General features: G+C 59.4%; 1 protein-coding gene across 1 annotated transcript in view; it reads right to left on the minus strand.

The window, feature by feature from the left end:
• SND1 (staphylococcal nuclease and tudor domain containing 1) overlaps positions 1–20,931 on the minus strand; it is a 128,781-nt gene that overhangs the window by 61,323 nt on the left and 46,527 nt on the right. The window contains exons 11-12 of the mRNA XM_040595037.1: positions 19,980–20,069; positions 5,008–5,108 (exon numbers count right to left, since the gene is read on the minus strand). Coding sequence (XP_040450971.1) covers positions 5,008–5,108; positions 19,980–20,069 — 191 coding nt within the window. The remainder of the gene's footprint in view (positions 1–5,007; positions 5,109–19,979; positions 20,070–20,931) is intronic.

A 20,931-nucleotide genomic window follows, 5' to 3' on the forward strand; every position in this document is an offset into this window, starting at 1 on the left:
GCACGGGCAAGGAATGCTGCAGCCCCTCGGCAGGCAGCCTTCATGACCCTGGCCTGGAGAAAGGGCAGAGTCTGGCCCTGCAGAGGCATCTGAGTGCTCTTAGGGGGCTCAGAGAGATGGGAGCGAGTGTATGGAAATGCACATCTTGGAAATACTTGGACATCCAAAGCGGAGTGCCTTGGGCTTTGGTGAGCTGAGCACCATCCACTGTACGGTGAAAAGCGCTAGGGCTGCACCAGGTGGGGAAACATCTACAGTGCCTAGTATCCCCCCAGCTCAGAGCATCGCCTCCACGCCTGGATCCTGCACAAAATGCTCTCAGGGGCTCAGGTCATGCTCCTCAGGTGGCTGCAGTGGATGCCCACCCTTCACCCTGCAGTGGGTGCCCATCCTGCAGCAGGACCCCATCCTGCACCCTGAGGCAGGTGGTCGTCCCTGTGCATCCTCATGTGAGCAGCTCCCTGCCTGCCCCTGCAACCACCCAGACCTTTCACCCATGGCTGGGGGACCTGCATGGCCATGATACTGCAAAGCCTCTGAGCACCAGGATAGTGGAGAAGGTGGAGTGGGTCGGAGCAGCTTGCCCAGGGCCCTGCTCCCAGCAGAGGCACGGAGCAGGAGAAGCCCATGCTGCTGGCCACTTTGGGCAAGCTGCCTCCAGCTCCCAGCAGCCCCTGAACCCCAGCACCCAGCCAGGGGAAGCAGTGCCATGCATTGCATTGAACCACACACCCCTGCTGAAACCACCCTCCTATGCTTTGATCCCAACTCTGAGCAGCTTCCTTGGATACTCCTATATCATTCGTGGAAAGGGGAGTGAAAAAGCGGCCCCTTGTCACCCTCCCTGGGCCACGGGAGAGGCTGGATGCTCTGCGAGCAGCTGCTGGAACTTGCAGAGCTGAGCCAGCATCCCAGCATTGCTAACAACCCCGGCCACGAAATCCTGCTGCTTCTGATTACAAAACCCACCCCCCGAGGCTGCAGATCCTGGGAGGATCCCAAATTCTTTCCAGGTTTAGAGCTTTTAAGGCTCAGAAATCCCAGCACTGCTTATGGGGGCTGATCCTGGCACTCAACTGGGTGCTGGACACCCAGAAAAGCATGACGGAAGCACCATGATGGGTGCACTGCAGCTGAACCAAGCCCCCTCCTGCTGCTAGAAGGAGGACAAGAAGAGGGGAGCAGGAATAACAGCTTAAAGAAGACATTTCCTGACGTGAATTAAATATCATGCTCCAGCCCTGCTCCCTGCTCTCCTCCCTGCAGCCCCTGCACAGGGGACGGGGGGGGCAACCACAGCCCCCCTGCCCCACTTCAAATAAAAGCATCAGGGGAGAGGAGCTGGAGCTGCTGCACAGAGGGAAGATGCATCCCCCAGTTAAGCCCAGATTAAAGAATGGGAATATGAAAACACAGATGAAAAGCTCTTTGCTGTGGAAAAAAATCTTATTAGGCCATGAAGTACATTTTTTGCCACTTAAAGAACGGAAGAGTAAAAAATGGCTATTTGCAAGCTTCCCCCCCACAACTCATTTCACAGCTTCCCCCACCCGAAAATCCAAAAAGAAAGTTTTTGATCGGCATTTTCACCCACCGAAACCTCTCCAGTTCTCGCTGCCTAGCACAGACTGGCAGTGCCAAAAGCATCCCCATGCAAGCTCCCCCAGCCATGCTCAGAGGCAGCACCACCAAAACTCACTGTTTGTGCCAAATTAGCCCAGTCCTGCTGCCTGCAGGGCAAGTATCCCCTTGCACTCGCATGGATTTACAGCTCAGGGCTTTCCTTACATTTGTTTTTAATGATTTTTTGCTTTTTCTTCCAAGAATTTGTGCAATTTGCATCATGGCAGCCTCTGAGTCCCCTGGGGGAAGGGCTGTGGGGACAGGGAGCTGATTGTGGGGCGCCTGCACAGCTGGCAGCCCCTGCTCCCCAGTTACAGCCTCGTTGGTGGTTTGGGGACAGCATCCCCTTCCTGCGTCCCAGTGTGTTCCCTGGGGGAACTGAGCCCCCTAGCAAGGCACTCTGGGGCTCCTACCCTGACCCACAGGCAGCACCCGCTGTGCCCGCTGTCCACGAGCCACAGGATGCAGCCGGGTGCCCTGAGATGCTGTGGGACACTGTGGGATGCTGCTGGATGTCATGGATGCTGCGGGATGCTGCAAGGCATTTCAGGATGCTGTGGGGTGCCATAGAAGGCTGTGGGATGCTCTGGGATATTCTGGGATGCTGTGGGATGCTGTGAGAAGTCACGGGCTTCCCAAAGACCAAAGACTGGTGTGAATCCAGAGCCTTCACATGCATCTCAGGTTGCAGCAGACCTGCCCCATCATCCCCCAATCCCTCAGGCACCTGAGGGTGCCTCTGCATTAATCACACCTGGGGTGCACAGGCACCCTCCCAACAGCACCCGTAGTGGGATGAGCCATCCCTGTGAGCGCAGACCAGCACAGGAGGTGCCAGTGTGGCCCCTCACGTTCTGGCAGCTGCCTTCTCTGCTGGCCATGGCCCCTTTGCCCTGTCTTCCATGTCAGCATGGCTTTGCTATGGCAGCTGAGCACGAACCTCTGGCCTTACCTGTGCTCAGCAGGAAAGCACCAGCCAGGAGCAGCAGCACCAGCAGCAGCAGTAAACACTGACAAGGCACACGGCACACCAGGTGCCGGTGGAGTGGGATGGGGAGGGCTGCGGCATGCAGGCACTGGGCAGAGCCTGGCCAGGCAGCAGCACTGGCACTCAGATCCAGCTAAAACTGTCAGGGAGCTGGAAAGGAGAAGCACAATGGAGCCTGCGAAGGCGGCTGGCGCTGCCAGCTTGAAGCTCCTCTGCGGGAGACACCGAGTCAGGCACCGCAGCCAGGGATCAAGCAGGGATACGGGCAGGGATGTGGGCAGGTGAAGCTAGGTTTGTGCTCCTGTTCAAGTTCACAGTGCTTGGAGCTAGAAGCAGGGGCTGCCTGCATGCCAGGCAGGGGCCCAGCACCCTGAGGAAAGCAGATGCTCTGGGTGGGGAACAGTCCCCTGCCCACCGCCAGAGGTGGACATCACCCCCCTGCCATGCTGGGGAGGGCGAGGTGCCACCCCGGGCGTGCAGCTGATGGCTGGCCCAGCCCCCCTTCGGCCTGCCCTGCTGGCAGCACGGGCAGGGGGCTGCAGGGCAGCCAGCTGCCTGCACCAAGAGCAACGAGAGCTAGGCAGAAACCAGGGGCCTGAATGCTCCAAAAGCCAGGCAGGGGTTAGCACCCTGCCCAGGCTGCCCGCCCCGGCGAGTTGCCGGCGTGCTCAGCCTGCCAAGCAGGCTCAGCCCAGTCCAGATGCAGGCGGACAAGCCAGGCTTTCTTCCCTGCTCTGTCCCCAGTGCGGCGTGGGCTGGACAGCACAGACCCTGCTCTGTTACGCCCACGCTTTCGTGAGGGGCCGCAGCAGCCAAGGGACCCCGTGCCCAGCACCCAACTGCACCGCCACGGCAGGGCCAGGGGCAGACGGGAGCAAGGGGGCTGCCCTGTGCCATGCCCGGGGGGCTCACACACCACAGAGACCTCGGTGAGAGTTCACAGCACTCGCTTGGCTCACTCCACTGATGCCTGATTATGGCAATGAAGTCAACGTGAGCAGTGGCCCTGCAAATTCACATCAGGTTTCCTCCCAAAACAGGGATGCGACTCAGGAGCTATTTGAAAGCAATTTGCAGCTGGAGACACTAAGAGCACAAGGCAGTGCTTGGCGAGATGCTCCTGAGATGGGAAATCCTGCCCCTCCACCGTGCTCGGCACAGCATAAGCACTGCTGGAAGCATCCCAGGGCTGGCAGCCCTGCAGCCACCGGGCAGGGGGAGAGACCGAGGGGTTTTGCACCACACGCTCCCCTCCTCGTTCATCACCAGTGCCCCAAGACCTCATCTTCCTTCAAACAGTCCCAAAGACACAGCTGTCCCTTCCAAAAACCTAGAGAGACATCCTTGGCTGGAGAGTTGGCTCCTCAGGGGCGCAGTTAAAGCCCCACTGAATAAACCAGGTGGGTTTAAAGCTAGTGCAGGCAGCGCAGGAGAGCAGGGCTGCTCCACTGGGCTCCACCATGCCCAGCATCTCTGTCCAGGAAAGCCCTTCAGACTCCTGCTGTCGTGGTTTTCATCCCGGGAGCAGCAGCCTGGCATGGTCTGGCAGCAAGCGCGGATCCTAGCAGAGATCTAGCCCCGGCACGGGCAAGGCTGGATCTCCTTTTCCACTGGAGTGGAAATTAAATCCGCTCCTGAGATAAGCATCACCGAAGGTCACTTCACGAGTGCCTTAATTACACTGGAGCAGGGTGACAGGGAGCTTTCTGGCTTCCCAGGCCACATCGAAGCCACATTCCCCCTGTGCAGCGCGATGCTCCGCAGCTTTCCCAGACCTTGGATTAAGGGGAAGAAAAGCGCAGCACTGCAGCACTTTGGTTGCTTTCCAAAATAGCTGCTACGGGGGAAAAAAATAAAAGAAACCAAAGGGCCTATGACAAATCATCCCTGCACAGCTCCCGGAGCTGCTGCCATTGGACACATGCCTTGCAAGCACAACCTCTCTACATCTATGCCGGAGTAGTCTGGCACCCCTGTGTCCCAGAGGAAAGCCACCAAACGTGCCCCAGGCACTGAAACTGTGGGCAGGGCTGGTGAGGGGCTGCTCCAGAAGAGCCCACACCACTGCACCACATCACAAGGAGGCGACATCCCTTGGGAAAGGACAGGCATCCCGGGGACATACAGCAGAGAGAGATGGTTCTCTAAAGCAACACACTGGCCACATGGCTGGCTCGTGGTGGGGGGTCCTCCAGCCCAGCATACCCCAACTGGGGGCGGCAAGTGCAGGGGGTGCAGGCCTGCAGGGCCACGGGCAGCAGGCTCCTGGCCACTGGCACCGCACAGCCCTGCAGCGAGGATGAGCCACCCTCCATCCCCAGTGTCCCCACAGTGCGCGACAGAGCCCCACGAAGCCCCGGCAAGTGCCGTGCCTGGTTCCCCAGGGCTGCACTTACATTCCTCCGATGGAGACGGTGGCACATGTGCGCTCGGAGAAGGCAGGCACAGTCTCAGTGGCGCTGCTGGCCGGTCGGATGTAGTCCACTGTCACGTTCACCTAGGCAAGGCAGACAGACACGGGGTCAGAGTCATTCAGCCCGGGGGCTCCCCACACACCCCCACCCTCCCCCTGCCCAACCCCCCTGCTATCGGCTGGCCATCCCTTCCACTTCCCCTGCCCAGGTAAAGGAGCCATTTACCAGCCGGCTGCTGGCACTGATGGTGCTGCCAGAGAAACATCATCTGACACACCAGCATGTGAGCCAGGGCCGGGCACGTTAAACCAAAAGCCTCCTGGTGAGGACAAGCTGCCGTGCCAGGTTCCTGGCACAGGCCCTGGCTCTGCCGGGGATACCCTGGCTCCTGCCAGGCACGCCTGTGAGCTCCCTGCACGCCAGAGAGCTGCGGCAGGGATCCCAAGTGTGCAGCTAGCCCCGATGCTTCCTGGTTTACCGGTAATCACATTCTGGCCTCTGGTAGGAGAGCTCGCCTGTACCTGCAGGTAGATGAAAGCACAGCTCCCTGCTAAGCCGTGGCTGTCAGCTGGGATCAGTGTTGTCGGCATTGCACCGAGCAGGACGCAGAGGCCGGTTTGCAAAACGCTTTGGCGAGGCAGGGAGCAGCCTCGGGCGCCCCAGAAACCCGGCCATGCACCCAGCGCAGAGTTGCGCTGTCCCCATGCCACTGCATCGCCTGGCTGGCACTCAGCTGTACCAGGGACAAGCACCGCCACGCTCCCCTCCTCCCGCAGACCAGGGCAGCCGTGGCATTTATGCACATCAGCTGGTGGGGGTCTGCACTGGGTAGGGGCCAATTTCTGCTGGATAACTGCATCTCCCACTGCACCAGGGCTGGGGACAAGCTGATGGTGCAGAAATGCTCATGGGTGAGATTGTGGCTCAGGTTTCCCGCACCACAGCCCCCAGGCGTCAGGCCCCCAGCAGCTCCCAGGCATCACATCCCAGAGCCCGTTACAACCAACATTTCCATCCTGCACCAGGCTTCTGTGGTACAGCTGAACCCCTGGGCCAGATCAGGGAGCCGTGCTGCCATATCCACCCCCACCTCCCGCAGCTCTCTTGTCCCCATAAGTTCAGTGACCAGGCCAGTGAAGGTCATGGAAGGCTTGTGCCAGACCCATGCGGCAGCAGGGGCTTTGTCCCAGCAGGTGCAGGGCAGAGGGCTGGGAAAGCTGTCACTGTTCCTGCTGGAGAGCAGCGGTTCCCCAGGGGGGTTGGAAAGGCAGCGCTGCCCCACTTGCACATCCCAGTCCTCAGCATCGCTCCCTTCCCAGCCGTGCTGCCCGTCCTCCCTGCTCCCAGGATTCAGGGATCTCAGCTCTGATGTGTATCCTGCAACGCTGCCTGGACCACTGGCTCTCCTCACAGCTTCACCCCCAGGTTGGGACACGCACAGCTGTGGGGCAGCAGCGTGTGGGGCAGGGAGCACTGGGGCTGGAAGCATCAGAAGCACTGAAAGCACCCGCACTCGGCTGCACAGCAGCATCGAGCTGCAGCTCCTGGCCACAGCCACACAATAAAGCACCGGCAAAAAGAATCCAGAATTAAAGCTCAAGTGCTCGAATGCTTAAGCAATCCCACACCTGCACGTGCCATTCCTATGCAAATCCAACCCAATCCCACCGCCTCGCTTCCCCAGAAAAGCACCTTCCTCACTGGTTTACTGGCACTTCGGCTGGAGAAGGCTGAGGCTGCCCTGGGCTGGGGGACACAGGGGGACACAGGGGTGACATGGGGATCCCCAGGGAGTCCTGGTGCTGCCTCCCACCACCCCAGCCCATCTGTGGGGCCATATTTAGGCACTACAGACTTTTTGCCCATGTGTCGCCACACAGCACCATGCCCACCCAGCACCACCAATTTTCAGCACCGGCAGCCTGAATCAAAGACAGGGAGACAGGTGTCCCACTCAGCTGTATGAGGGAGCACACATAAACTCCTTCAAACTGGCTCTTCCCAAACCTCACTTTTAAAAATGAGCATAAAAATGCAAAGAAGGTAGGATTGCCTGACAAACCCCTGTCGTACAGGTGAGCTAATCAAGGTTTGCAGCAGCAAAAGAGGGGGCTCTGCCAGGAAAGAGCCAATTAAGGGGAGCAGTTAAAGCAATTCCTCCCAGTGAAACTATTGTAATAACAACTGTAGGGGAAAAAAAGACGATGATTACTCTGAGAGGCAGCTTAGGAAACCCAGGCTACTACAGGGCTTTTTAAATGTCATCTGGCTCAACAGCAAGGCACAGCTCGCTTGGGAAACACCTTGCTTGGCATTAAGCAAAGGATCCGGTGAAAGGCTGCATCGGCTGCCGAGGACCTCGCACACTGCACCGCAGCCAGCGGGGACAGAGCATGTGTGACCCCACAGCTCAGGCTTGAATTGTCATGGGCAGGGGAAGAGCAAGCAGGGATTGGGCTTGGCATCACACCTCAGCCGGCAGCAGGGAAGGACCGTGTTGCGTTGCATTGCGTTGCAAAGCATCACATTGCGCTGCATTGCATTGCACTGCAAAACGCTACTTCACGTTGTATTGCATTGCATTGCAAAGTGTTGCGCTGCATTTCATTGCAAAGTGTGGCTTTGCATTGCATTGCATCGTGTTGTGTGGCATTGCAGTATATTGCATTGCAAAACGTTGTGTTGTGTTATGTTGCAAAGCACTTGTCCCCTGGACAGAGACAGCTGAGGATTGTTGCAGTGACAAAGCTGCTGTGTCCCCTGCTACATGATGCCAGCGCCACTGCATCTGACAAGTCACAATAGCAAAACTCCCTCCCCCAGGGCAGGAACAAGCAGGCTCAGAGCATCCTATGGATTCAGCATGAAAGAACTCAAAACTGCTGCGTCCCCACTGCCACCATCTCCAGCTGAGTGGGACTGTGGAAGGCCAGGATGTGACAGCCCTGTCCCCACACTCCCCAGCAGCTCTGTCCCTGCAGTGACAGCAGATGTGATGTCCGCCCCAGGGCCAATGCCCCCAGGCATGAGCCAGCCCCACACACCCACCATACGGAGAGCCATGGCGTGCACGGCACAGCACTGGCCACATGCCCTGCTACCCAGGGGCTGCAGCACGAAGGCTCTTGCAGAGCTGGCACCTCATTTTTGGCACATCCAAGGACCCACCAGTGGAGATGCAGCTGCCTGGTTGTGCCAAGACATGGGCTCTCCTATGACACTCCAGTCTCTGCAGGGTGCTGAGCTCCGGCTGCCGTATTTACCCACCTCCCAGGGCGCTCCCGAGATGAAAGATGCTGTGCAAGCACCCACAGCACCACGATGGAGCCCCTGGGCGCAGGGATGCTGGTATGGCATTGAAGGAGCCACCGTCACCAGCATGGCAGCAGCAGGAGCTGGCTGCAAACCAGGAATTAAAACCTTCCCATCATTAGCATCTCGGTGCCTCTCCTGCTAATGGCCCAAAGCCTCTGAGGTAGAGCTGTCCCCTATGTCCCCCCTCCAGGGCTGCCAGCTCAGAGCAATTAAAGGCAGCAAACAGGCAGCAAAGCACACCCGAAGCATGCGTTTTGCTTCCTGCTTCCTGGCTTCTCATGTCCCAGCAAGAAAAGGGACATTCCCACTGTGCCAACCACTGCGCCATCCCCAGCGCCCACTGGCAGCAGCTTCATGTGCTGGCCCTGGGCAGAGAAGAGACGGGCTGGGAGTATGGTGTGATCCTAGCTTGCTGGTGGCAGCCATAGGCAGGTTTCTCCCCTCAGCTCAGGGAGTATTTTGCAGCACGTTGATGGACCTAAAGGCACCATTGACCTGGGAAGGCAACTTGGTGCATGCAAAGGTGCTCCCATTCTCCCATGCCTGCTCTCGGAGATGAGAGAGCAATCTCACCAATCAAGCCAATGCTCACCTCGGGCATGTTGTTTTCACCAGTGGAAAATCAACTCCCAAGAGCATCCACAGCCCCAGCTTGGGCACCTCCTGCACTGCCAGCCCAATCATGGGCATGTCCTGCACCCCCCGCCCTGGCTCAGGCATCTCCTGCATCTCCTGCACCCCCAGCCCCAGATTGGCCATCTCCTGCAGCCATACACCCAAGGCTCAGGGAGGTGCTCATCCCACCCCAGCCCCATCTGACTGCTCTCAGCCATGACAGACCTGGACACCCAGACCAGAAGCAGCAAGGGACACTGCAAGCAGCAGCATCCAGCTCTGGAGCTTTGCTCTGGGCTCCCACAGAGCTGCACTGTGCCTGTGCTGAGCCCAGCTTCACCCATGTACCATCTGCAGGGACCTCAAGCTGCAGAGGAAGTGCCCCAGGGCACCTGACCGAAGAGCCGAGTCCATCCCACACCAGGCACGCACACAAGTGGCCGTCACTGCCACCCTGCAGACCTGCAGCTCAGTCAGTATTTCGTGGGGGCACAGAAAGTAAAGGTGTGGAGAGAGCGACACGCCAAGCTCCCTGTGGCTGCAGCACTGAGGAGGGCTGGGGGTAGCCAGCACCGGGGTGGGATGCAGGGTGCCTAGCCGATCGTGCAGGGTCCCCGCCTGGCTCTCCCCATCCCTCCTGCACCCATGGGAGCCGCAGCAGGCTCCCTCCCGAGGCCAGCCAGCATCGATGGCGGCCGTCTATCGGCGGGTTTCCAAGGTCAGCTGCAGTCAGTGTGAATTAAATCACTCCGCCAGCTCTCCTCCCTGGAGGAGATCCAGCCCTGAGAAGAATGGCACTACAGAGATTCACATCTTTGTGCAGCCAACGTGTTCAATGTCACCCACCCTGGCTTTGGCGCCACCAGCCCAGGCTGCCCGGGACCTGCCAGCCCCTGCCTGGGCTCGCCCGTCACTGAGGTGCCTGGCACCCCGGTGTGGGGCAAGGGTGGCTGAGCCAGGGCCAGCAAGCCATGTCCCTGTCCCCACGCGCCCTGTGCATTGCCACCAGCTCTTGCGCGAGGGTGTGCAGGGAGGATGTGGCCCCTGGGAAACACGGGGCCATCGCTGCCAAAAACCCGCACTCACACCCACGGCTGGAGGAGGAGAAGGAACGGCGCCTGCAGCACCAGGCAGCATGTTCCCAGCACGTGGGGACTGGTACATGGACCCCAGCATGCGGTTACTGGCACGTGGTCCCCAGCATCACAGTCCCAACGATGTGGTCCCTGGCACGTGATCCCCAGCTCTCTGGCCAGGCTAGTGCTTGCAGGTGAGTTTTCAGAAGCATCATCCCAGCCTCAGAGGCAGAAGGGGGGTGGCCAGCTCCCCTTCATGGCACTGACATGTGGCACGAGCTCGCAGGAGAAGTAAAAATAATCCCTGCAAGTTTGTGACGAAGAAGGGCTGGGAGATCCGCAGGCGTTTTCAGACAGTAATTATAGCAGAGCAAGTCTGGTCTGCCACCCACCCCTGCCATATGCACCCACTCTGTGCCCACCCGGCGCAGCCTGGCCCCCTTCCTCCCTGCTGCACCCCATGTCCCCATGGCATGGGACAGTCCCTTCTGAGACCCCTGGGCCAGGCTGGAGTGAAGGGAGTATGGAGGGATGTTGCCAGCACAGCACAGAGCCCACCCCTGCCCTCTCTGATCTGCAGGCACCAAACTGCGAGTGCTGCCCACACGGCCCTGCACCCGTCCCTGCTCCCACCCCTGACTGGAAGGATGAGCCCCGCCACAGCTCCAGCCTGGGGAGGGCACCCATAGGTGCAGGCAGACACCCTGCCGGGTGATGCTCTGCTGTGGTCAGTGCCCAGCTGCACCATAACGTGCCCTCAGCACCAGCAAGGGCTGCTGGAGGGAGGGGGGGCTGTCCCACAGCCCTGATTTTTGCCTGTTTTATTTCTCCTCTCCCCTCCTCGGGGACAAGACAAGGGCTGATGCCACCCACAAACTAAACCCACGTACTCCATTGGCACCCTGACCTCCTCCAGCATGGCTGCTGCTGGGGGGAGCCCTGGCACAGGGGCTCGCTGCCAAGCCCTGGCGCCAGGGTCCCCATGGCTGCTGTCCCAGGCGAGCCAGGCTGTGCCATGCCACGCTACGCTGTGCCACTCTGGGGAGGCACACCTACCACCTGCTGTCCCCCGTTGGATGGGAAACCATCCTTGGCACTGACCCGTGGCCTGCTCTCCCCTGCCTGGCCGATGCTGATGTGGGGTCTCAAGGCTCGAGCAAGAGGGAGGGGATGCACCCGGGACGTCGCATCCTGTTCATCCCAGCCTGGTGGTGGGATCGACCTCAGGGTGCTGACCTGGGGAAGACACTGTCAGGGGAAGGCTCTACAGCTGCGGTGCAGGACACAGTGGGGAGGCACTGGTGGATTCTAGATGTGCCACGCTCCGGCAGTGGGGTCCCAGAGTAGAGCAGCGATGGCATCGGCTGCAAGTGAAGTAAGAGATAAAGCAGCGAGGGAGGATGAAGCTGGACGGAAGGTCCTACATGCCTGGATGCTTTGCAACCCTCCACCAGCTCTTCCACCCCACCAGGCATGAGCTTGGGCCACTCAGCCACTTGCAGCCTGACCCTTTATCACTGACACTGTTCGGTGGGTCTTGAATAAGAGTGGAGCAGCTGGCTGCAGCCACCCATCCCAAGGCTCGTCCGCCCCTGACAGAGCCCACTGAGACCAGAGCTTCCCCTGTGACCAGATAGATGCCATGTTGTGGCCTCTCAGAGCTGCTGCAATGCCCAGCAGAGCTGCGAGTCCTGGCAAGTGAGAGGATGCAGGAGGCACAGGGAGGGCTGCAGGACACACAGGGGAATGATCCAGCATCATGTTTTCCCTCTGGACCAGCAGTTTCCTTCCTGAGGGCTGTGTGTGCTGCCTCAGCCCAGCCTCACCACCCATCCCACTGCAGGAAGGGTGCTTTGCTGTGCCTTCAGCTTCACCAGGCCCTTTGCTAACCTCCACCTCTCTTTCCCGGATTCTCCCATCACGGTTCCTCCTAGAAAGGTGCGTAAAGAGCCTGGGACGTGGTACAGGGGATGCTCCAAGCCACCATGCTGCAAAGCAGTCCCTGCAGAGTCTGCAGAGCCTGCTCCACTGCCGAAAGCAGAGACTGCAGCCACCGCTGGGCTCTGGGCTTCCTCCTCCCCACCGGCTCGGGCAGCGCCACTGAGCCCCCCGAGGTTGCAGCCGCAGGCGGCCGAGCCCAGCCTGGCCAAGCCGAGCCCAGCAGCAGCCCCAGGGTAGGACTGACCTTGCTGGGGCAGGCTCTGCCAGAGCCGTAAATAACTCAGGGCTGCAGCCTGGCAGTGGAAGTGCCCAGCAGAGCCATTTGAAGAGCACTGGAAGGAGGAAAATACATGCACGGAAAGGAAATGGCTCCAAATTTCTGGTCACTACACCAGGAACAACCACATTTGCTCCCTTCACCTTCCCGTGCTGTCAGGGAGCTGTTTCACCAGAGCTGAACGTGCCAGCACACTTCTCCCCTCCCGCTCATCTGCATCTGTGTGCACTGCTTATTCCAAGCAGAAGGCTGTCAGGAGAAGATCTCTCCCAAGTTCGGCACTGGGGAGCAGCCAGCTCCCCAGAAGGCTTTCAGCAGCAAAATCCTCCCCAGCTTCACACGTCGGAAAGCAGTGGCGATGATGCAGCGTGGTCCCATGAAGCTTGGGAGCTGGTGCCCTGCAAAGTCTCCCCGGCACCGGCGCACTCCTCGACACAGGATCCCAGCTCCGGCATGTGGCCAGGAAGACCGGGCGCACACAGTCATGGCTTCCCAAGGGCTGGGTGCAGCTGCTGGCGGTGTGGGCAGCGCTGCCTGCATCTCGCCCCCAGCGCTGGCAGTGATGGGGAGCAGCAGCCACCCCTCACCACACGCTGTCCCCATTCCTCCCAGCCGCACTGCTCTGCAGAAAGTGGGACCTTCCAAAACAGCCCCAGCTGTGCCCTGACCGTCACTGCGTTGGGTGAGCCTGCACTGTGCCGTGCTGCCAGCTCTCCCCAAGTTTGCAGGCTGCCAGTTATGTGCAGAGAAAACTGCCCGTCAGTGCAAAAATCTGCAAAAGTCTGCAAGAATCTGCAAAAGCCTTCCCTCCTCCAGGGAGAGGAATGATGTTCCAGGAGAAGATGTTTTCCCCAGTCACATCCCATCCCCTGTTTTTCCCAGGTCTGATCTCCAGTCCACTGGCAGTGCTGGCACTGGGGATACTGCTTTGGGTAACCCCAAAAGGAGCGTCCCAGGAAGCACTCCAGTGCCTCTGAGCTACGCTATCTGACCAGACACAGGCGGATGCGCTGGAAAACTGCAGGGAAACCCCTAGCTGCTGCTTTCCAGGTACGCTGGGGGCTCGGGCTCGTACTCGCAGGCTCTTGTGGATGAGAGGTTTTATCAGTTCGCTGTCAGCCTTCCCTTTGATGAGCCTCCATCCCTGAGCTGCATTGCTAACAAATCCCCAGGCATTAAAAATAAGCTGAAGCTTTGCAGATAAATCGGCGCAGGCGTCCGGATCGAGGGCAAGGGCAGGCTTGGGAAGGGGGGGGAAGACAAGGCACGGCCGCAGTTCAGACGCTCCCCTCCCATCCCTCAGCATCAGCCACGCGCAGCCCAGCAGTCCCCAATTATCAAGCTCTCCATTGATCCAGGGACAACCGTGCATGGCATGACTGCACCCCCCGCCAATCCAGGGAACAGCTACGGCACACACCAGGGACACCGTGCACTGCCAGTCCTCGTGCCACAGAGGCACCACATCCCTCTGTGCCAGCCCGAGCTCCAGAGGCCCTTCGCTGCAGCAGCAGCAGGATGCTCGCCCCCACAGTGCCAGGCTTTGGGGCTGGGGCACAGGGACCGAGCAGTGCTGCCGGGTACACGCGTCTCACCAGGGCTGGCTGAGCAGGTGGAATTATCCTCAGGGCCAGAGGCATAAAACAATGTATCAGGAACACATTGCGGTTTTGAGGGTTCACCCTGGCCCTGCACAAGCCTCTGCTCAGTCTCATGGTTATAGAGGAGGGTGAGAAATGGGGATCACCACCTCCAGCCTCGCAGCAGGGGTGCTGCTGCCCACCTTTGCCCACCAAAGCTGCCCTCCTCAGTGTCACCGCCTGTCAGTGTCCCCAGCCAGGACCTTCCCAGGTCCCCACCAAACCCTCAACCCCCACCACCAGCTGGAGGCACCAAACACCGGCACCCAGCAGAGGGGATGGCTGTGGTGGCACTGGGGACCCCGGTGAACCGCAGAGCCCCATGTCAGTCGGGGAGCAGACTGTAGGGCATCCCTAGGTGCTTGGGCACCCCAGGGAGAGCCATCCCCCTACCCACCACCCCCCTGCCAGCTGCAGAGTACCCTTAAGGAAGATCGCTTCTGTGCACTGGGGATATTCATCCCCGAGTTATCTCGTGCCGTCTCCCTCCATCTGAATGATTAATCCCCCACAGCTAATTAGAGGAAAGGGCCAAGAGCACCTATTTAGACTCAATTCAATTGCCTCCACGATGGCATAATTAAAAAAAGCAGCTTAATGACAGTGCATGCCCAGCACCAAAATCGATGGGCAGCGTCTGTGCGGAGGGAACCAGCCCCATCCCGACACGCACCAGAGATTTATTCGACCATGGGAGACAAATCCATACTGGGGCACGGCCGCTGAGTGCCAGCGGGTGCTGCGGCAGGGGCCGGGGCTGCGGCAGCCGGTTCATCCCACGCCACCGGGCAAATTCCACCACGCCGGGTCACTCCTGCCGCTGCCAGGAGGGCACAGCTCCCTTGCAGGAGCCGTGGCAGGTCTTGCACTGGGTGCTGCCACAGCAGCACAGGGGAGCCGGCATCGGCACAGCGAAAGCTGGCAGGAGAGTCAAAAAAACCAGATTCGGTCTGTTAAAGGGAAAAGCAACAGGCCATAAAAATCCCAGCTTTAGAAACTTCACAGGGCTTTGATGAAAGGGCAAACCAGAAACTATATTATATTTCATCCATCTCTGGGCCCAGGGAATTCGGCTGCAGTTCCTGCAGCCCAGCTCCTTGCCTAACATGATAAGTGCTGCATGAACCAAAAGCGAAGGGGCCAGCACAGCCACGAGGGTATTTCTTCCTCTTCTCCCCTCGGTGCTTTTTCCAGAGGGAGGGGAGACAGAAGGAATTATTTCTGGAAGCAATGGTAGTGGTTTATTTTTATTGCAGGAGCCGGGGGGGAAGCTATTGTGCTGCCCCACATCTCTGCAGGCCGGGAGGGCAGCGTGGCTCTGTGCGGTGGCATGGGGAGGCAGCACATTGTGGGGGGAAACGTGGTGTTCCTGCCGCAGGGATGGGGGCGAGTGGTTGGGAAGGAGGCAGAAAAGGTGAAGGAAAATGGGTGATGAGACCCCTGTCCGCTGTGCCAGGCTGGCAGCATCCAGCAGCCCAGTGGAGGCAGCCGGGGTAGCACAGCCTCCTGCCCCCAGGCTGGGTTTCAGGCTGTCCCAGCTGAGAACTGAGGGTTGTGTTGGAAACAGCCGGAGCTGGAAAGCCGTTAGGGAGAGAGCGACAGATGGACAGGTGGTGGGACAGGCATCTCCTGGAGAGCTGGCTGCTCGCCCACCCCAGCCAACCCACACCCCTCAAGGCTGCTCCCCAGGGCCAGCACACAGGGGCACTGGCGAGAGTGGGCTGCCTGCTGCCTGCCTGCCTGCTGCCTGCCTGCCTGCTCACTGCAGCCCTTCCCCTGACCACGGCTCACCATTCAGCATTGCAGCCGCTCCCCGGCAAAGCTGCCTCCAGGTCTCCAAGCCCCTGCTCCCCTCAAATGCCCAAGACAACCACAAAAGCAGCCACGGCAAAGCCCATCCCCGCTACTCCAGCCTCCCGCTGCCCACCCCGAGCCAGGGCCGGGCACGTTACCATGCACCAGTGAGGGCTTCCCTGCCAGGGCTTGCAACGAGATGGACATCCCACAGGAGCTGCATGCAGCCAGGAGCAGGATATACTGGGAGAGCAATACACAGCAACAACATTTATCTCTTTCCAATTAATTTAATCTGCCTGGAACTGGTAGGGGTGGTGATGACCCCCAGATAGGAAAGGAGAGGCGATCATGGGATCTCGTGGGATCCCGTTGTGCCAAGATGGTGCTTTTGAGGATACTGACCTCCACCACAGCCCCTGCTGCCTTCCCAGCTCTCCTGCCTGCCCCGCATGGCACGCTGCTCATGCTGGATGGCACGCTGCCTGCAGCACAGCCGGAGTACACGCACTGGCAGGTATCAGGATGGGGACAGGAGGGCAGGTGAGGACAGGTGGCTCACTGCAGCCAGAGGACTGTTGTCCTTGCTGGTGAAATGTGTCCCCCCCCATGCCGGGACTGGAGCAGCCGAGGCTGGGCAGGGGCTGCACTCCTGCAGCACCAGGCACAGGCAGGTGATGCGCCGGGGGAGACCCAGTCACCCTGCCGATACCTCGGGAGCCTGTGAACCACCAGCTCCCAGCTCACATGTAGCATCTTGCACATGCGTGTGCAAAGCCCAGCAGGTCCCTGATCAAGTGCACACTGCCCAGGGGCGAGGGATGGCTTGTTCCGGCCCTGCTCCATGTACTAAAGCAAACCAGCTCTGGGATGGCAAAGGGACCACAGTGTCCTGCTGAGGGCACGGGACAGCTGTGAGGGTGTGAGCGGTCGCTCCGGTGGGGGCTGACCAGGCTGCCGGGAGCAGGACCTGCTCCCTGGGATGGGTGCTGCTTCCCTTGGAGTGGGGTGCGATGGGATAGGGTGGGATAGGGGGTACATCCAGCTCCACAATTCCTAAAGTGCAGCTCCCTCTAGTGTCACACCAGCCCTCCAGAGTTGTCACCGTGCACCCACAAGGCAAGGTCACGGCTCTGCAAGGACAGCACCCACCAGGAGGGTCCCCAGTGTTCTGGAACAGCATCCACCAGGAGGGTCCTCAATGCACAGGGACAGCACCCACAAGGCAAGGTCACCACTGTGCAAGGACATCACCCACCAGAAGGGTCCCCAGGGTGCCGGAACAGCACCCATGAGGAGGGTCACCACTGCTCAGGGACAGCACCCACAAGGATGGTCCCCAGGGTGCAAGGACATCACCCACAAGGAGGGTCCTCACAACACAGTGACAGCACCCACAAGAAGTGTCCCCAGGGTGCAAGGACATCACCCACAAGGAGGGTCCCCACAGCACAGGGACAGCACCCACAAGGCAAGGTCACTGCTGTGCAAGGGTATCACCCACCAGGAGGGTCCCCAGCACGCGGGACAGCACACACAAGGAGGGTCCCTACGGCGCAGGGACAGCACCCATGAGACAAGCCCTAAGCCACCCGTGCAGCCCCGGGGTGCAGGCAGTGGGCATGGCATGGCCAAGCCCAACAGGCACGCAGCGCTTGCAGCCGAGGAGGCGGCTGATGAAGCACCGGCAGCGAGACTGAAAACTCATCCTGGCCTAATTATTCCTAATATTCAATTCATCAATCTGCAAGGGGATGATCGCGCTCTGCCGGAGCGGCTGCCAGCAGCTCTCTCTCCCAGGGCTTGTCATGCCGTTAAGCTGTGCCAGCTCCTCCCAGGCAAATGAAAGGCAGCAGGAAGGCAGGAGGCAGCTCCGAGCTGGGCAGGGGAGCCCTGGCCCCAGGGGACAGGCTGGGGTGGGCACTGGGGGTGCACGGAGAAGATCCCAAACCTCCAGCACCCTGTGATGGGGAGGGTCCTCACATCCACTGCTCCTTGGGGACACAGCAACACAGCCACAGCTGTGGACCACCCTGAATCACTGACCCTGTCCATGCAGGAGAAGGGGGACAGAAGGTGCTCAGCTGTGGGGCAGCAGCTCGAGGGGCCATCACAGCCCATGGGGACTCGCAGCCAGGGATGCCAAAAGCAAAGCTGGTGCAGTCAGCACAGCTCTGACTGCTGGACCTGCCCGCGGATCCTGGAGATCCAGATCTCTGGAGGATTCAGGAGATCAGCCAACCCTGGGGCTCTGCGGGAGAGACACCCTATGGAAGGTGGCAGGGCTCCCCAGCGCAGGCAGGGCTCCCCAGAACGGGCAGGGCTCCCAGGGCACCCCTGTAAACATGCACGATGCTGGAGCCGTGCCGATGCCGCGGGCAGCGCTGCGCATCGGTGCCAGCCCACCCCGTTTGATCTCCCTGCAAGCAGACAGCTCTCAGAAGTCGCTAGCTCCCTGCTGGGGTGTGCTTTAAAAGTATATTAAAAAAGGGGGTGGGAAAAGAGGGATTTTGCTCCAAAGATTGATGCTGACAGTGAGCTGTGAGAAGGCAAGGGCGAGCCACCCCGTGCAAGGCTGTCATTTCAAATCAGAACGCACCGCCAACCTCGAGGGACTGTTTTGATCATTAACGGAAAGGATTTTTTCATCACTTTCCTCAATCAAATTAATCTGAAGTGAAAAACGTGGAGCTGACAAAGGAAATATTTATAAAGCAAACGAGGCAACATCAAAGGCAAGCGGGCGCCCGGCTCCCAAGGCTACCAAAACAGGGAAGGCAGGAGCCCGGCACACGCCTTGGCAGCACACGGCAAGGTTACGGGGAGCTTTAAAAATGGAGATTGGTGGCACTTGCAGCCAAGCAGCTCTTTGCTTCTATTTCTGGGGGTCACTGGCTCCTGACCAGCCACTTTGTGCACAGGGACGGTGGCAGCTGGCCGCTGTCCTGCATCCCTCCTCCTGCTGCTGACAGCGATCCAACGCAGCGAAGCAGCGAGGGCACGCTGCCGCCTGCTCCTGCCTGTCCCTCCGAATGCGCTGATCCTGCTGCCCATCCCTCTGGGTGCATTAAGCGTGGTGTCCCACACCACAGCACCATCCTGGGGGTCCTGGGAGGAAGGCAGGACCCTCATCCTCCTCCCCAGCGTGACAGCCCATGCTGCCTGGGCTTGGTCATGGGGGTGTGGGGATGTGGGGGATGCAGGGAGAAGCCACTCTCCTCGGGGATGGTCAGGGCTGCCCTGCATGGGGATGGCCCCCTCAGTACCTCGGGGCCGGGATCCCCAGCACCTCGGGGCCAGGCACAGGGGACACAGGACCACTGCTAGCAGCACCAGAAGCACCAAGGGCTCCAGCAGGGCCCAGCAGTGGTGGGGACCTGGAGACTGGAGCCAGGGGCTCTGGCCAGACATCACCCTCATCTCCTGCCTATGAGCATGCAACGGTGAATGCAATCAGGTTTGGGGAGAAAAAAGGTGGTTTCAAGCAACAGCCAAGCATGGCAGGGTGGGAGACAGCAAACCCTGCTCCACTGTGGTGCAAAGCGATGGCAGCTGGAGGAAAACCGGCACCAGTAACTCCTGGGATGGCTGGCAGTGTGCAGAGCGGAACCCTGCTGAGGCACAGCCCAGCATGGGGCCAGGACCCTCACAGAAACAACCAGGTTTCCATTTCAGAGACCGGAGCTCTCTTCACGAGTCCCAGCAACATCCTCACAGCCACTTCTGACTACAACAAGTGACAGACTTCGCATTAGAAGTCTCACAAGCTGCTATTTTTTTCTTTCTTTCTTTTTTTTTTTAATATATAAACAGGGCTCTGAAATGGAAAGATGCAATTAGGCATGGAAATAGTCCTCAATGAGCAGCAGCGAGCAGCCTCGCTATGAAAGAAATTGATTTTATTTGACCATTTTATGAGCATTTGAAAATTGCATCCTGAGCATGTGCTTCAGTAGTTAAGTGCACATTATATTCTTCATTCCCCTGAATTGCTCTAAACCAGCCTAGAAAAATATGCCACGGAAACAAAGGGAAATATAAAGCGACGTGGGTACACAGCATTCCTGGGAAATGGGTCCAGCTGAAAGCAAGACCGCAGCCCCTCAGAGAAGCCAGCTCAGAGGGTGCTCCAGCTTTGGGTGCACGCTGCAACTCCCTGTGGAGAGCCTCTGGGTCACCCGTAAGGACCCATGCAGCACCACCGGCATGGGCAGTGCCAGCTCCCGGCCCCGCACCAGCACCTGCCTGCACCAGGAATGAGTGAAGACATCACCACCAGCCCCAGCATCTCCATACCTTCTTCCCAATGAGCTTCTTGCGCAGGAATTCCCGGGCCTCGAACATGTAGGGAATGTCATAGAGGGGCCTCAGCTTCCTGTTCTTGTCCTGCAGCAGGGGCAGAGAGGTGGCACAGGTTAGGGAAGTCCCCCAGAAACACCCTGTGATGAGCATCCCTGTGGGCATGCAGCCCACTCCCCTCTCCAGAGCAGACACCCCAAAGCTGGTGCACCCAGCACGCCCCCACACCTGCTCCCATGAGTGCCATCCCACTCCTGCACCCCATGGTGAGCTCCCCGAGCATCGCTGCAGCCCCAGCTCTGACAAAACTCTGAGGGGAGCCCCTAGCCAACACAAGGACATGCCAGCAGCCACCTTTCGGTAGCAGGCTGAGCATCTCCAAGTTTAAGTGTCAACTCTGTAAGGGGAAGGGATGGAGGGGAATTTGGGGTGGGAGAGGTGGCCAGAGTTCCTCCAACAACCTGACCACCTCCACCGAGCCACTTGGCCCCACTCATCCAGTGCCAGGCAGCTCAGTACCACATCCTCCAGCCCCGCGGGCACTGCCCGGGGATCTCCACTTGCAGAGGGAAGCAGCAAAGGTCTTCCCTCCCCAAAATGCTGTACACGGCACCCCCTCCCCGTGCCCACTGCTTGCCCTGCCCGCAGGAGGGGAAAATAAAGCTCAGAGAGCTCTGTAATTAAGAGAGCTGTGCAAACTGGGTACATGGCCTCTGTTCACACAGGCTCCTGCACAAAAGTTGCTTGTTAGACAAGCTCGTTATCAGCCAGCGATTAACAGCACTTGCGGGAGGAGATGCCCAGGAAAGGGAACGAGAGGGCATCTTGCTGCTCATTGCCCATCAGCTGCTTGAGGCCTCTCGTGGCAATAAAATCCCTTCAAAGGCTGAGCAAAAGGGGGAGTTTTCCAGTGGAAAAAGCAGTGAGGATTTGGGAAGGACACATGGGT

The sequence above is a fragment of the Falco naumanni genome, chromosome 5 (assembly GCF_017639655.2).
Source record: "Falco naumanni isolate bFalNau1 chromosome 5, bFalNau1.pat, whole genome shotgun sequence".
NCBI lineage: Eukaryota > Metazoa > Chordata > Aves > Falconiformes > Falconidae > Falco > Falco naumanni.